The sequence below is a fragment of the Thrips palmi genome, unplaced genomic scaffold, assembly GCF_012932325.1.
Source record: "Thrips palmi isolate BJ-2018 unplaced genomic scaffold, TpBJ-2018v1 HiC_scaffold_10, whole genome shotgun sequence".
NCBI lineage: Eukaryota > Metazoa > Arthropoda > Insecta > Thysanoptera > Thripidae > Thrips > Thrips palmi.
Window position 1 is genome coordinate 6555812 of NW_023144621.1, and position 17161 is coordinate 6572972.

General features: G+C 60.4%; 1 protein-coding gene across 13 annotated transcripts in view; it reads left to right on the top strand.

Moving 5' to 3' along the window:
• Window positions 1-17161, top strand: part of LOC117652954 (CUGBP Elav-like family member 1) — a 199003-nt gene that overhangs the window by 171703 nt on the left and 10139 nt on the right. For 10 of the 13 annotated variants that reach the window (XM_034398255.1, XM_034398290.1, XM_034398281.1 and 7 more), the window contains 2 exons: window positions 14627-14752; window positions 16617-16705. In XM_034398255.1, the coding sequence (XP_034254146.1) occupies window positions 14627-14752; window positions 16617-16705 (215 nt within the window). Of the gene's footprint in view, window positions 1-7865; window positions 7981-14626; window positions 14753-16616; window positions 16706-17161 lie in introns of those variants that run through there. The other 3 variants (XM_034398300.1, XM_034398309.1, XM_034398215.1) reach the window with 3 other exon arrangements.

The following is a 17161-nucleotide window of genomic DNA, read 5'->3' on the forward strand; positions in this document are numbered from 1 at the left end:
GACCAACGCGGCGCCTCGCTGTCTCTCTCGCACCTGCACGGGACGCCCCATGAGTGCGACAGAGACAGAGCGACGGAAACGACTCTCGGAATCAGTCCGCAGGGCCGCAGCGAGGGACTTTGTCTATGGCCCGTACCCGGTCCAGAGCGCCACGGCCCGAAAGCTACGTAGCGTCAATCTAAGTCCCGAATGAACCTTCAGTAGTGGGAGAACCTCTAGAGCGGCCCTGGAGTCTCTTAGCGCCGAGACACCGCCGCCGCAGTGCTCAGAGGCCCTACAAGCGCCTGCAAGCAACTACACTGCACTGGAGTACAGTCCCTGCGAGCCTCCAACAAGCACTGCGCGGCACTGCGCGGCACGGCACTGCAAGGCCCTGGGGTACAGTCGCAGCAGGCACCGTGTGATGCAACTTTCCCACCGGCCGATCTTCCTTTAGGGAGGGGAAGACGATCAGGGAAGGTCGTGGACGAGAGGGGGGGGGGGGGACGCGCACGCGATGTCGCGGACGAAAAATCACTCCGGAGCAATCCTTGCGGCAGCCGCGGCTTGCAGTCTCGCTGCGAACAGTGTCGCTCTGTCTCTCTCGCACCCCCACAGTGCCCCAGTGCGCCCCGCGAGTGCGAGAGAGACAGACTGGCGGGTTGGTTGCTGGCTTTCCTGATAAGGCTGGGGGCGTCCTCTGTTATCCTGGCGCGGGGGGCGTGCCTGGGCGTGCCCGGTCGTGCCGCCTGCATGGCCTGTCTGTCTGCCTGTCTGTCTGCCCGTCTGTCCGCCCAGTAGCTTGCGGGTACGTACTCGTCGTGCGGTGTGCCACGCGGTGCCACGTCTAGTGCCACGCTGCTATATTGCCGACGGCGAGGCGGGCGAGGCGGGCCCGTTACCCGTGTCCGTGTCACGCAGAGACCAGCCGTGTGTGACAGCCGCCTGTCTCTCTCGCACCCACGCGCGGCGCCGTGTGAGTGCGAGCGAGAGACTTCCCAGAGCCTTCCCTGTTGCATGGGAAGCGAGGCGGTCCATTGATCTGGTCCCTCATCAAGTCAAGGTCGCTCGGCGCGTTGCACTCGCGGTGCGACACGGCGCAACAGTTGCAGCAGCGGGTCTCTCTCTCGCTCTCTCTCGCACTCACGGGGCGTGCCGCGGGGCGCGAGAGAGACGGAGCGACGGCGGGCGCTGCTGCCAGCGCGGCCGCTTGCCCAACGACGCCGTCGGTAGCTTGGCGCCTAAAACAACGTCGCGTCGTCGAGTCAAGGGTCACACCGGGGCACAGTGGGCCAGAAGGCCGGTGCAGGCGGCCAAAACTCTAGACGCGTTTTGAGCTCCAGAGTCGCTAAATGGGACAGCAACCGAACGTGTCGCCCCACCAATGGATTGCTCTCCGAAGCACAGTGCTCGTCCACGTCACGTATCGCTTCCAACAGGCTCGCGACTCCCGCCGATTTGCAGGTACAGTCCGCGCACTGCGGCCCGGTGGCGTCACACGGCGCCCGGCTCGGCTCGGCTCGGCTCGGCTCGGCTCGGCTCGTATGACGTCGCCGGCTCGGCGCTGCGGCGCTGCACTGTGGACTGAGACTGCACGGCGCACGGCAGGTTGAAGGTGCAACGCAGTGCAATGCCTCATGCCTGCTGGATGTTGGTCGTCCGATACGGAGAGCGAAGACAAGCCTCTGCCGCGTCCAGCAGGTTGCTTGATTCCGAACGGCGCCTCGCCGTTCTGTCTCTCTCGCACCCCCACGGGACCACGGCACGCCCCACGAGTGCGACAGAGACTGTGCGGGGTCGGCCCGCCTCGCCACGAGGACGACGACTCGCTCTGGCGTTGTTTGACGAGGGCGCGTGGCCGTTGTTCGACTCCTGTCAAACGGATTCCATGCGCCGCTCTGTCTCTCTCGCGCCCAGACGGAGCGCCCCGCGAGTGCGAGAGAGACGGAGCGACGACGCCCGGAATCGCTCCGCGGCTCCGCGGCGGGGCCGATGAAGACGAGACCAGGCATACCGATGGAAGACAATGGCCGTCTCTGTCTCTCTTCGTGATTGTGTCTCTCTCGCCCGTGGCACCTGTGCCCCCCGGGCCCACCTGGGGCCGTGCCGGGCCGTGCCGGGCCGTGCAGCACCGCTACGCGCCAGCCCGGCACCGCGCAGCACCGCGCCGGCTAGGTACTTAGCTCGATTGTTTTCCAGTCATTCCCGTTCTCATCTTTTTGTCAACGTTTTGTTGATTTTTTTGTCACGCCACGAATGTGTTATACGTAAGCCTTGTGACTACCCCATTGTAACTACCCCATCAGGCCAAAAAGTGCGCACCCTCACTCGTCCATGACTCGCTATGAACGACAATTATTTTTCTGTTTTGTTTCTGTTTGTGTACGTGGTGATGTTAGGAATGGTGCGGGTACGGCACAGAAGTTTGCCTCCACACCTGCGTTGTCGAAGGGGCACCAGGGGCAGTCCGCCCCACGATAACATCTTTCTGTTCTTTCTCCGCCGCGCAAGCACGGCGCGGGCACACCGATGTGTATGGGCCTTGTCAGGTAGTCGACGAGGTGCTCACGGAATCCTCGGAGAGAGGGAGAGAGGGGGGGAGCGTGTCCCTACCGCGCTTCGCACAGCGACGCAAGGACACTTTTTTCTCTCCCTCGGTACCTCGGTACTCGGCTCGCGCTGTGCCGCCGCGCCGTGGCGGTACCGTCGCCTACACTCTCAAGAAACGTTTTGCAGCGATTTGAGTTGCAAATGCGGGCCGGGCGCATCGCTTTTCGTCGCCGCTCTGTCTCTCTCGCACCGCCACGCGGCGCCCCGTCAGTGCGAGAGAGACAGCGACGACAGCGCTGCGGGCGTCGAGTGAAGTGACGTTCGCACCTGCCCGTCGGACTGCTTGCCGTCAGCGCGCGCGATTTTGAACGTTGGCGCGCCGCCAGCGCCGCCTTCGGGCGCAATTATTGCCATTATTTTTCTGCATTCGTTTGTCTTTGTTTCTTTCTTCATTTAATAACGAAAAACACAATAAAAGCGCATTTTAATGCGAGGTTGGCACTCCTGTGCATCCTGTCTGCGTGAGGGGAACCTGGGGGAGGGGGGAAGCGTAAGGATTTGAGTTGTGTCACGACTGCAGCCCCGCCCCCTCCCCTTCCTCCTTTTTTTGCCCAGGACAGTGTATTGACTGGAGTAGTACACTGTTGAGTGTGCTAAGCTTGGATGAGCCTTTAATTTACAATGCCCAACGCACCTTTCTTTCACACCGGTCTCCAATGACTAGTTTGGTTATTTTTTTCATTTCATCGGTTCCTTTTTCCGGCAGGTGTAAAAACGGGGGGAGGGCGCGGCGCGTGCTTTAGAGACGGGCCCGCCATCTGCATTGCTAACACGTCCGGGATGCCCCGTCCTTCCTGCCGCCTCTCTCTCTCTCTCTCTCTCTCTCTCTCTCTCTCTCTCTCTCTCTCTCTCTCTCTCTCTCTCTCTCTCTCTCCAACAGCGAGACAAACATGTCACACTCGTCTCCAAACACACGGCGATAGGGGTCATTGGCTCCTCCAGCGGGCTGATTCCGAACAGTGCTTCGTCCCTCTGTCTCTCTCTCTCTCTCGCATTCGTGGGGCGACCCGCAGCAGTGCGAGAGAGAGCCGAAAGCACCGTTCCGAACAGCGTGCTGTGCTTCTTAGCCTGCGCGGGTAATGTCTCGCTTTTCAGCCGCCCCCCCCCCCTCCGGCAGCTTCTGGTCATATTCGGACGCGCCACTGTGGACGTGCGTCGAATCAATCAGAGTGTAGTGGCGGATGCCGCGCTCGGGGGGGGGGGGGGGGGGGGGTCACGTGAAGCCGAGGAAGGAGCGACTGACGCAGAATTGAGGTATGCGTCTGTTGCGCCTCTGAAGTGCTCGTTGCGAGAGAGACAGAGCGACGAAAGCGACTCTCGGAATCAGTCTGCAGGGCGGAGGGGTGCAACGAGTCAGCCAGACTCGCGGCATCAGAGTGACGATTTTTGAGAGGGTGGCTCGCCCCGTGCCGTGCGCCATTGGGCCACGTCCGTTCACTACCGGCGCTGCCTCTGTCTCTCTCGCACTCTACGGAACGCCCCACGAGCGAGAGAGAGAGAGATACGGCCACGCCTCGCGCTCCGCTCCCCACCCACCGGCCGCCATGCCGCCTTGCCGAGAGGGCCCTGGACCAAGCCACCGCCAACCCGATGGCCCGAAAACCTGTTTGGAGTCCGTGCGAGCCAATCCGGGAGCCCCTTGGCGCGCCTTGGCTTGGAGAGGGTTTGGGACGATGCTCGCCTTGGCCAGCCTCGACCACTGGCCGAGCACTGGCCGATGGCCGCCTGCCGCACTAGAAGTTCGTTTAGGTCAGGGGGAAGTGACCAGAAGTGGAGGCAGACGCGGGCTCGCCGAGCCATCGCGTTGCCTTGCCGCCTGCCTCGGCCGCGCGGCCGGCCCGTCGCACTGCGCTGCGTGCGCTGCGGACCGGTTGCCTACGTCGCCAGGCGCTCGGCCGCCGTCAGCTTGCGTCAGCTCCAGGAGGTGGCCTCTCTCTCGCCTTCATGGGGCGTCCCACTGCGGTGCGACGGAGACAAAGCGGCCACGCACAGTGGGCCAGAAGACCGGCGCGGACGGCCGAAACTCTAGACGCGTTTTGAGCCCCGTCACTTAACATGACTCGAACCGAACGTCTGTGACCCCACCAATCCATTGGCAATCCATTGGTGGAGTCACACACTCGGTTCGAGTTCCATTTAGCGACCTGGAGCTCAAAACGCGTTCGGGATTTTGACCGTCTCCGCCGGTCTTCTGGCCCACTGTGCGGCCGCTGGTCCACGCGGTGAGGCCGAGGGAGGGCAGGGAAGGGCAGGGAAGGGCAGGGCAGGCAGGGCGAAGGGCGGCTGGCTGGCTGGCCGGCCGGGCTGCCCTAAATGCGAGCTAAAAATAAAGGCCGGGATGTAAACAGAAACTGGCAATAACTCCACGCGACATAAACACAAAGGCTGGGCGTACTCGCCCGGCGAAGCCTTGGCGGACCCCGGTCCAGACTGACCAGAGGGGCCATATAATCGCGCGCGCGCGTGTGTGTGTGTGTGTGTGTGTGTTCTCGGAACACTAGGGCGGCGGCGGAGGGGTGTGCGCTCGGTGGGCCGCAACGTACTTAACCTGGGGCCTGGGGGTAACGTTATTAGCCTACCGGGTACGGCGGCACCGCACTGCGTACCGCGTGCCACCAGGCGTGCCACAGTCGCACAGTCACGCCGTGAGAGAGAGAGGGAGAGAGAGAGGGGGGGGGGCGCTTATGCTCGAGCGGCCATAGCTTGGAGCGCTCCGGGATAGCTGCGTCAATCTACCAACAGGGCGATTAAATTTTGAATCTTTTTTTCGGCGGTGGCGTCCGATGAGTTCCCTTCGGGTTCTGCCGGCATTGCTGGAATCGTGGAAAGGTCTTGGTTTGCGTGCCTCGTGCCTCGGGCGCCGGCAAGGGCCGGGCAAGACGGCGCGGGCCAGCGCCCCGCCAGGCCAGCTGACGAAACACGGTCGGCACCCCGAGCAGGCGGGGCTGGCAGGGCTGGCGGCCCGGCGGCCAGGCAGGCAGGCAGGCAGCCCAGGGCGCATCGCGCATCGCGGTGAAAGCCGCGACCTCCCTGCGGCCGCCTTGCCGCCTTGCCGCCTCGGGCTGCACTTTGTCTTATCTCGCGATGCTCCGCAGATACTGCAGAGCACGGCCATTGCGCGCGCTGCGCCGCGCGCGCCGTGAGTGCGAGAGAGACAGACGCCGAGTCCGTCTCGGAGAACGCGTCCGACTGGCTGGAAACCCGCGGCCGATCCGGGTAGCGGCCGAAACGCGGACGGACGTCAGTCGCATGCCGCGGGGCCAGTTTCAATGTTCGGTCTGTCTCGCTCATGCATGGGCGCCACTTTACAGTGCTTTGGCTTTCAAAGTCTTGTTCCGTTTTTCCACCGGCAGAGCGCACAGTGGGCCAGAAGACCGGTGGAGGTGGTCGAAATTCCAGACGCGTTTTGCACTCCAGAGTCGCTGAATGGTACTCGAACCGAGCATGTGACCCCATCAACGGATTGCTCTCCGAACGAGGAATCCAGTGGTAGGGTCACACGTTCGGTTCGAGTCCTGTTCAGCGACTCTGCAGCTCAAAACGCGTCCAGAGTTTTGACCGCTGCCACCGCGTCTGGCCCACTGTGCCTCGCAGGCCGCCGGACGCACTCCCTGGCGCAGCTCTGAAAAAGGGGTGGGGGTGGCGGGGACCCCGTCTCGTTGCCGCACACCTGCAGACTGCCGGGAGTCGTTTCGTCGCTCTGTCTCTCTCGCACTCATGGCGCGTCCCGTGTCGGTGCGAGAGAGACAGAGCGACGAAAACGACTCTCCGAATCGGGGTGCTGGCATTGTGTCTCGAGTCTGGGGTCGTTCTCGAGACCAGACTCTAAAGTGGCGCTCGGGTGTAAAGTGTAAAGTGCTTGCTACCGGCGGCACCTTGGTGGCACACCGCTGGGAGGCGCACGGGCAGCCCGCTCCTATTTTCGTCGATATTTATGCGTGGCCACGCCCGGGGAAAGGGGTGGGGGGCCTGCAGCGACAACGGTGACAACGGTACGCGAACTAACTCATTTTATTTCAACACGCTCCGGGCCCGTGGGCCGGCATCAACCGGCATGCGTAGGGATTTAGGGGAGGGGGTGGACTCATTCCGAACCTTCATCGCTCCGTCTCTCTCGCACGGCGGGACGTGCGGGAGAGAGCGAGAGAGCGGCGCCGTTCATGAAATATTGATACAGCATTTGGTTATTTGCTACCCGTCGCTGCATTCGTTTCGTTATGGGATTTCAATAGCATGCCGCTTCTGGTGAGGTCCCCCCAGTTCCGCCCCCGCCAGGTGCGAGTCCGTGCCACAGGGGGCAGGGACACCACCCCACAGTGGGCCAGAAGACCGGTGGAGGCGCTCAAAATTCTAGACGCGTTTTGAGCTCCAGAGTCGCTAAATGGGACTCGAACCGAACGTGTGACCCTACCAATGAATTGCTCTTCGAACGAGGATTGGATCGGTGGGGTCACTCGTTCGGTCCGAGTCCTGTTTGGCCACTCTGGAGCTCAGAATGCGTCAAGAGTTTTGGCCACCTTCACAGGGTCTGTGCACCCACCCCAAAATTTAACGACGGTTTTTATGCGGTTTTTTTTCTGGTGTCTTGAGGGGCAGTTCAGGGAGCAGCGTGTTGCACTGTGCTGCAATGCATTGGCACGGTGCCGGACACGCGCGTGCCGTGCGGGGGCGGGGCGTGGCGGGGCGGGGCGGGCGGGGCGGGGGCGTGCGCGCCTCTCTGCCGCGCCCCGCCAGGTGCCGAAAGACCCGCCTGACGGACAGCCGAGGTGAATCCTCGTACACATTTATTTCTTTGCTGTGGACGAACGACACTGACTGCCAACATGACCGCCTTCACCAACATCACCACGCCGAGACGTGGCGTCCGGACGGGGCTGCAGCGGGGCAGAGGCATCGGCTTGGCGGTGGTGACGCCATGGTGACGCTGTGGTGAAGTCGCGTGCGCCTCCGGGAGACTCCATGGTCGCTGGCCGTGGAAACTCCCCAGGCCTCGTCGACGCCATGGTGGCGCGTGGTGGGCCGGTCCCTTCAAACCGCACCTGCTCTTGCAGCCCGCTCCGCCTCCACCGCCTCCACCATGCCGGCCGTGCGGGCGTTGCTGCCGCGGCGACGCCTATGATGACGTCACCCATGACGTCATGAAGAGCAAGCACGCTCGCAGCGCCGCCTACTACTACCCCTACAGCGTGCACCCCTACGCCCTGCCGGCCCTGCCCACCGTCACCACGGCCACCTTGTCCAGCGCGCTGCCGGGCGCCGCGGCCGGCGTCACCAACGGCGTGGTGGCTAACGGTGTGGTGGCGAACGGGGTGGCCGCGCCCCGCGCCCAGAGCTACTGGGTCACGCCGCCGGCCTCCTACTACGAGCCGCAGATGCCGCCCGTGGCCCCAGGTAACGCGCCGCCTCGTACCCAGTCGTCCCTCTCGCGCTCGCGGGGCGTCCCGCAGGCCGCAAGGGTGCGAGAGGGGCAGAGCGACCCTCGCCAATTACGTTCCGAACGGCGGCAAGAGCCAGCTTCACATCGAACGCAGAGTCGTCATTTTATTCAGTGCACGCAAAAAAATAATTTTCATCAGAGCTAAAAAATTAGCACCCGCACCAATAAGATTAGCTCTATAGGCGCAGCTAATTTTTTAACTGTGTGGCTAAAAAGTGTTAGCTGGGCGATTCTAGCAACGGATCTAACGGCCTAGCTGGAACTGTAAGTAATCCTTAGCTGTAAACCAATCAAATCTTGCTGATGAACTACTCAAGTTGTTTGCCCCCTAGTTATTCCGAGATGAAAAGATGAAACCATCATTACGAATAATGTCTACTCCATGTGGTCTAACGGTCACGGACACATCTTAAGTAGGACGGAGTCGTCAGTGACCCTTGACGCGCTCACGAATCACTCAGAATTGCCCGCTGGAGTAAAGTGTCACTCCAGCAGGGGAAGCGATCCGCCACCTGGCAGACAATTGTAGAAACGATGGCGCCCAGACTAAGTGAAAACGCATGCTACACTGTCACCGCGCGCGAGCGGCGGCGCGACGCGCGCAGCGCACTCTCGCGGCGACCTCCTCCACCGCGACGGTGACTGGACGACGATGACATCAACTGGTCTCGTCAGATCGCATTTAGCTTGTTTACTAGAAATTTTTGAAGGCTTGCAAACAATAGTTAGCAGCCCACGACTAGCAGTATTAACAAACAAAATTGGCTAAATCCGCCACAAATTTGTGTTTTGCGAGAGTGGTTGCTTGGCAGGTAACCAGCTAACCATCTGGGCCCCGCGCACCTGAGGTCGCTTGTAGCTGTGCTGGTTTTTTAGCGCCCGTGCTAAAAACGATCTGTTAAAAAAATTAGCACGGGTCTGATTTACATTTTTTTGCGTGTGTGACGGACACAGTTTGTGTGAGAGAGAGAGAGGAGGGCTGGGTATTAGTGAGTGTAGGTGTGCTCGGGGTGGTGCGCGAGTGGAGGAAATTCCACATCGCCTAACTTTCTCCATTTGTGCGTTCCTCCGTGGCCGTTTAGCTAGCCGGGTTCACCTGCCTCATCCCCGCGGTCTCGCCCACGTGTGTCTGTAGGTGTGTGTGTAGGTGTGTGTGTTCAACATGCAAATGGCGTGCGGCGACGGACGGGCGGGCGTTCGGACGGACGGATGGACGTACAGACAGACAGACAGACAGACAGACAGACAGACAGACAGCCCGCCTGCACGCCCCATACCAGGTCGTTGCATACGCATGACCGTGTCATCACCCGCTACTACCGCGCGGCGTGGCGTGGCGCGGCGCGCTCCTCCTGTCTCCTTTGCTCCCATTGGCTGCCGGTGTCGGCTTGTCGGGCTTGTCGGGGCGCATTCGGAAACGAAGCGACTAATTGAGTCAATCTGGCAGCGCTCTCTGTCGCTCTTTAGCGGCTCCGCGGGGTGGCAATTATTTTCATTTGGAAAGCAGTTAGGCGGGCAGTGGGTCTGTGAGGCGGAGGGGGAGGGGCGTCGCTTTTGGACGGACGAGGCTTTCCCTGGTTCCGTCGTTTTCCAAAACTACCTGGCCGCTCGCCAGCGCGGGGGGCGCCCGTAAGTCAGCCCGCCTGCTTTCGGATACCTCTTCCGCCCCCTGGTCTTGTTAACCAGATCCTCCTCCGAACAAATGCTACGTGGGATTTGGTGCAGACATCATGTGAACGAATCTCCGTCAAAACAGTGCGCTATTTTACATTAATTTAGAAATCCTGGAATTTCAGTGATTTGAGTTTACCTTGTCCTGGACGGTTTACCATCAATTTTAGCCATTTTCTGGCCTGGCCTGGAGACTGCGGACCGATACCGCGCGTCGTTTTCGTCGCTCTGTCTCTCTCCCACTCACGGAGCGTGCCGTTTGGGTGCGAGAGAGACAGAGCGACACACCTGATGGAGGCGAACGCGGCTCCACCCGCATCGAGTGCCTCCCCCTCCCCCTCTTTTGGTGGCAATGTCACAATTGTTATTTTGGCTGTCGTTCTTTGGAGGCGAGCCAGGAAGCAAAGGCCAGCGAGTAGTCGAATTGTAACATTAGCGTCGTGTGTGTGTGTGTGTGTGTGTGTGTGTGTGTGTGGTGTGTGTGAGTTTGAGCGTGTGTGGCCCCTGAGCAAGCCGCCCCTCTGTCTTCCCCGAGCGCACCTTGGCCTGGCCATCGTGTTGTGGGGTCTCCCTGTCTCGCGTCGTGGGGGTGACGAATCCCGAAAGCAGCCCCTTCTGTCAGAGAGAGAGAGAGAGAGTAAGGCACTTTATTATTTTTCATTTGCCCCTCCAGTAGCCGCATGGACGACCGCAGAAACGCAACTCGCATGCGAGCCCGAAAAAACTCAGTGCCACTCAATTTAAAATTTGGAACGGTGACGAGCGACCTCGACGAGTTTGCCGATCGTAAACCGGAAGCAGGCTGACAGTGTAGGGGCCGCGACTCTCTGATGGCAGTGGAGTGGAGTGGAGTGACTCTATCGGCTGCGGCCATCACGACCACGTCACCACAATGTAACAAATTTTTCCTGCAAAAATTTGTGAGTGAGAATTTGTAAAAATGATGGCTCTTTGCGCCACTTGACTAAGTATCACTTTCCAGGGGGGGGGGGCTACCGTACATGGTCTCCATGCCCGCCGGTCCAGATGCCGGCCGTTAAGTCGATATTACCGCTCACGTTGTCTCAATGAAAAGGAATGAGTTGTAAACGAAGACGGCGAGAGCGGCGCTGCCGTCTAACAACAGGCGCTAACGGACCGTCCCTCTCTCTCTCTTTCTCTTTCGCTCCGTGTGAGGTGTTGCAAGCCTTCAATATCCTCGCCACACCGCGATTTACCGGCGATTTATACTTTGACAATCTTCCGACTTCTTCGATATTTCTCTTCCCAATTCTGGCACTGTTCTTTCCTTGCCTCTGGGACTTCCCCGCTGCACGGCACCCGACAACGTCTTTTTTTTTCGAGCCAAGAAAATGTGTTAATTGTATCACAGGAATTTGCTTGAAACATGCGAGTCGATTCACTTGGCGCAAGTGTAATACCTTATTTCGAAACAAACTTTTTTTTGGCAGCCCGGACATTGCCTTGCCTTCCCGCCTGCAGCCCTGCAGTATCGCAGGCCGCTCGCTCCGCTCCGCTCGCTCCGCCCTCTCAGGGGCTGTCCGGTCAGATTGCATTATGGAAGGCAGTGATCGATGCTCCGCCTTCCATAAAACACCGCGGACGCCGCCAGGCTGGCCAGGCCGGCGCGAGGGGCCGCTGGAGAATGGAGTGGTCACTCTGGTGGTCAGTGTCACGCTCCCCATTCCCGACGGGGCGTTTTGGAACGCGCCGCGCCAGTCTGATGATGACGCCTCTCTGCCGCGCCGCCCCGAGTGCGAGAGAGACGGAGCGGCCCTCGCCGGGACGCGCTCCAGCGCCAGAAGGACGCGATGATACCAGCGTTCGATTTGTCCGCCAACAATGCCGCGTTGTTTGACAATGAAAAGGCGCGATTGGCTTTTGGGAGGGGGGGGGGGCGCTGGCAGCGCAAGATTACATTGTAGTCGCCTGGGCCAGCCAGCCAGCCCGCAGCGCCAGCAGCCAGGCGGCATTATCTCCCGTAATTTCGTACATGTAACCCCTAACCCCGTCGGCATCACAGTGCTGTGCACTCTCTGCGTTGTGCACTGTTAATTGTTTTCCTCTATCATCCCCCACCCCCTCAAAAAAATGTTTGGCTGCGGCGCACGTCCACTGTTGTGTGGAAACAAACCGCACTGACAGGCGGCAGGGCGCAGCGCGCGGCCTCGCACAGTGGGTCAGAAGACCGGTGGAGGCGGCCGAGACTCTTGGCGTGTTTTGAGCTCCAGAGCCGAACGTGTGACCCCGCCAATGGATTCCTCGTTCGGAGAGCAATCCATTGGTGGGGTCACACGTTCGGTTCGAGTCCCATTTAGCGACTCTGGAGCTCAAAACAGTCTCGGCCGCCTCCACTGCCATACACTGTGCCTCGAAGTGGCAACACAGCAGACTGATTCCGAGAGTCTTTTTCGTCGCTCTGTCTCTGTCTCACCTGGACGGGACGCCCCAGGAGTGCGAGAGAGACGGCGCGACGAAAGCGACTCTCTGTCTGCGCAGGCTCCCACGGCCGCGAGCCGCAACGCCGCGCACTGTGGACAGCGGCTGTCACTTGGAATCACTTTGAATGGCGCGTGTTCGAATACCGGACAGCCTTGTCTCCGCCACTCATTACTTCGTTATTATCTTTGGGCCTTTCAGTGCAACTTCCGCACCTGTCTGCATGCCCTCTGGTGTGTCTGTGTACGTGTGTGTGTGTGTGTGTGTCTGTTTAGAGAAGTGTTTGTGTGTAGGTGTGTTTGAGAAAAAGGGGGGTGGGTGTAGGTATCGACCCTTACGTCTGTTAGGGGCGGGGCATCAAGGCTACTGTCAATAATTAAGCAAGTCGCCATAAGACGACCCATAAGACAACCACTCATCAAAAAGACCTCGCACACCCCACCAAATAAAAAGTATCGAACAGTTTTCTCGCTCGTAGCAAGGCGACAATAGGCATTGGTCGTGCTTTGCGTCGAAGGGACCCCCAACGGGTAGGCAGCCCCAGATGCAAGCGGTGACTTCATCCTCTCAACTCTTTTTCCCGCTTTTCCAATACCCGTCCCTCTGTCCCTGCTCTAACACACTCTCACTGGCTGTTGTTCCGGAGGTGCGAACGTGAAGCACTGCGGTGCTATGCTAGCCCTTTCTCTCTCTGTCTCCCTCTCCCCACCGAGGGTCGCCCCGCCACGCCACTGCTTTCTGCTTGTTGCTCGCAGCGACTCCACTTGTCATATCAATTTGATTGCACGGGGTGCGCCTTAATGAACCACCTAATGACTCGGCTGTGTCGGGCCGTCCGCGCGCGTTCTAGTCGTTCTGGCACTCGCCTCGTACTAGAGGGCGGGGAAGGGGGTGGTGAGGAAACTTGAACTTGGTTCGGCGGTGCACAGTGGGCCAGAAGACCGGCGGAGGCGGCCAAAATTCTATGCGCGTTTTGAGCTCCAGAGTCGCTAAACAGGGCTCGAACCGAGCGTGTGACCCCACCAATGGATTCCTCGTTCGGAGAGCAATCCATTAGGGGGGGTCGCACGTTCGGTTCGAGTCCCATTTAGCGACTCTGGAGCTCCGAACGCGTCTAGAGGTCATTTCTGGTCACCCTTTTGTCTCCTTCTCCTTCTTGTCGGTGCCGGCGGCGTGCGATGCGAGGCACGCGTTGTGCCCCTCCCTACAGGTATGCGCGTAGCTTCCGCCGACCCACTGTGACAGTGCTGCCGCTCTCGCACCCGGAGCGACCCGGCGTTTTCGTCGCCGTCTCTCTCGCACTCGCGCGGCGCCCCGTAAGGGTGCGAGAGAGACGGGGCGATGCGCGGAGACGGAAGCCTCGCCCATTTCGCGTCTGGGTGACGAGGCGCCGCGGCCCACACCGCCACCGGCGCACGTGCGCGTGTGTGTGTGCATAGGTGTTTCATGTTGACTTTGGCACCGGTGAACGTGCAGGGCCGGCCTTGTTCCGAATGGAAAGGAAGTGACATTTTCGGCTGCGTTTCTCCACCACTTTTTGGTTTGTTTGTTTTTAGATGTTATTTGTGTACTACGAGGCTTGGGTTTTCAAGTGTGCACAGTGTGGCCTGTCGGTCGGGCCACACCCTTCTGACCTGTAGTGTACAGCATCGCACGCACGAAACCTCAGGAAGCCTGCGAAGTCCTCGTCCGTGTGGCTGACACTTCCCCCTCCCCTCTTTTTCTCCCTCATCGTTGAATCTCGTATTTCGTGGCAAAGTCCAGCGCTCAACCGCGGAACCAAAAAAAAATGAACAAATTGTTGGCTTTGGTTTTTGGGTACGAGTTAACGCCAGTGGCGGTAAGCTACGATGCCCGTGTGTACAGCCGAACGAGTCGTTTCGTCGCTCGGTCTCTCTCGCACTCATGGGGCTGTCCGTGAGGGTGCGAGGGAGACAAACCGCTCTGCTGAATCGCTCGGCAGTGCCGAGTGTGGTGGCTCCGCCGGTCAAGAGAAGCCTGCGAAAAACCAAGGCCACACACAAGCACCCCCGCGTACGTTGGCAGACACACAGACACGCTGACACGGACAGGGTCAACCCCCAAATCCTCAAGCTTGCCGCTCAGAGGGGCAGGGACGCGCAGGGAGCGCCCGTCAGGCAGGCACGCCGCGCGCAGCCGTGCCGGTTTGGTTGCCTACCCACCGGGCGCTCCCCAGCCGACTCAGCAGAGAGAGGGAGAGGGGGAGAGAGGGGGGAGGGAGAGATAGACTCCGTGCTGTGGAGGGGCTGGTTTAGGGATGCGACAGGGCTGTCCTCCGGCAGCCCCGGAGCGAAGGGGACGAGCGGTCACGCGATGCTAATGTTCAAACCCCGTGATTGATTGGTTCATTGATTGATTGATTGATTGATTGATTGATTGATTGATTGATTGATTGATTGATTGATTGATTTAGCTGTTGGTTGGTTGGTTGACGTTTGCTGACCGGTTTGCTTGGTTTTTCTGTTGCAGAGAGAAAGTTGTTCGTGGGCATGCTGTCCAAGAAGTGCTCCGAGAACGATGTGAGACAACTGTTCGGCCAGTTCGGCGCCATCGAGGAGTGCACCGTGTTGCGGGACACCAACAACCAAAGCAAAGGTGAGGTCGTCACGGCGTTTGCCCTGAAATCGAATGCCTCAGCTTTGAATCCGTATCGACGAGGCTTTCAGCCGTCACCGTTTCGGAGTTAAAAACGTCTGAAGTCTGAAGGTGGGATTCGTTGAGTTAGCACTCCCCCCAGCCCGGCCCCTCCCTTCCCCTCCTCCCCGCGCGCGTCCAGGATTAGCGGGGGCCTGCAGTCTCAACAGTGCTCCGTCTCTCTCGCACCCTGCGGGACGCCCCTCGAGTGCGAGAGAGACAGAGGGACGAAAGCAGCCTGCCGCTGGCCCGGCGGGGGTCTGTTACTGTTAGCGGTGGGGCTCGAATTGATTCCTGGGCCACAGCACCAGGCACACCAGGCACACACTGCAAGACGAGGGCCATTTCCATCGCTCTGTCTCTCTCGGATCCTTAGGGAACGCCCCATGAGTGCGAGAGAGACAGAGCGACGAAGACGGCTCTCGGAATCAGGCTGCAGGCGCAGCACCGCAGCTGCTTTCAAGTCTCCTTGTTCCCCGGCGGCCGCGCGCCTCGTCTCGCCTTCGAGCGGTTCTCCTTCTTTTTCCATTTCTCTTCTCTTTTTTTGTTGCCGAAATTGCTGCGGTTAGTGGTGGAGCCTATCGCCTCTTTCTTTCGGGCTGGAGGCAAGCAGGGACGGAGTGCCTACTTGACGAAAATACCAACTTCCGGCTCCATCACTTTTAACTGGCGCGAGCGCTTAGCAACGTTTCGCGGAGGACAAGATATCGGCATGCAAGTTCTCAATTTCGTTATTCTAGACCCAACGACACCTGCAATTCCTCATTTTCGAATTATTGAACACTACGCGGAAGTTATTTGTTTGGTTGGCGCTCTTCGGAGGGAAGTCCCAGGCGCGGCGGGCGGCGCGCGCGTACGGATATGACTGACCCACATTATTGTACGGTGGCTGTCGTCGCTTCGTCTCGGTCTGGCGTTCTGTCATCATTTCTGGTGGGGTGCCGTGGCGTGTCGAGGCGCGGCACGGCACGGTGCGACGTCGGCCGACGTCGGCGCGGTGTCCGCGGCCGCGCGGCTCTGGGGGGCCTCGGGCCTCGGGCCTCGGGCAGGCCGTGCCGGCTGCGCGCTCCGTGTGCTCCGCTTGCAAGGCGAAGTGCAGAGGCATTCATTTTCTGCCAGCTGTAACTGAACACTCGTCGGATGGGGCACCGCCGGGCCTCTGAGCTGGCCGGCTGGCCTAGGCCGGCCGGGGCCCCGTCGAGGTTCGCCTAGGGCTGCGTTGCGAAACCAACTCGTGAGGCCCCCGCCGACGGCAACCTTGCGACAGGCGGGACGGTCACCGGCGGAGTCGCGGACGCAGCCCTAGCACCCCGGACGCGGGGAAGGGGAGGGGCGGGGAGGGGGGCGTAGCCGTGCCGGTGCGAGCGAGACAGACTGCCGCACTGCCGTGTGTGTCGAGCAGTGTCTAGGGGCCTAGGCCAGCCCGTCAGCCCGTCCCCGCGTAGTTTGTGCCAGCGCGAATGTGCGGCGCGTCTTCGCCAGGCTTCGCGCTTCGCCCTGCAGGTCTCCGAGTCCCTGGTGCCGAACGCCCTCCCGCCGCACGGTGGGCCGAAATCCCGGACGCGTTTTGAGCTCCAGAGTCGCTAAATGGGACTCGAACGACCGCCACCCCACTAATGGATTGCTCCCCGAACAAGGAACCCGTTGGTGGGGTCACACGTTCGGTTCGAGTCCGGTTTAGCGACTCAGGAGCTCAAAACGCGTCTTGAATTTTGACCGCCTCCACCGGTCTTCTGGCCCACTGTGCGCCGCGCCGCCGTGGGCGAGGACTCCGCCGACCGCGTACGTCGCCCCTCCGTCACGCCGTGTCATTCTCCTGTTGCAGGTTGCGCCTTCGTCACCTACACGTCCAAGCAGTGCGCCGTGAACGCCATCAAGGCGATGCACCACTCGCAGACCATGGAGGTGAGTGAGGTAAATTACCACCGTCGAACCATTTCCCTTTTACCACTTTTGACCTCGGTCTTGTTTAGAAAGCGACGAGACGTTGTTGTTACTCGGAGGCAAGGCGGAACCGTGAGCGCACAACCAACAGCAGACCGATCTTCAAATAATCGTTTCGTCGCTCCGTCTCTGTCGCACTTGCGGGGCGATCCGTCGAGAGAGACAGAACGACGGAACGATCCTTGGAAATGGCGCGTCTGAACCTGCCCGGCCCGACTGGCTCACACCAGCTCGCACTCACTCCCGCGCCTGGCTTTCGGTTCGCCCCGCCCGACCAATCAGAGGCCCGGCCGGCAGGAGTCAAAATCTGCTTCTACGCACCTTCGCGCACTGCTGCAGCTAGAGCCGCTGCTGGCGCTGGCCGCTGCGAGCGATAGCCGATAGCGGTCGTAAGGCGACGGCCGAGCCGTGCGTGACTCCTCACTT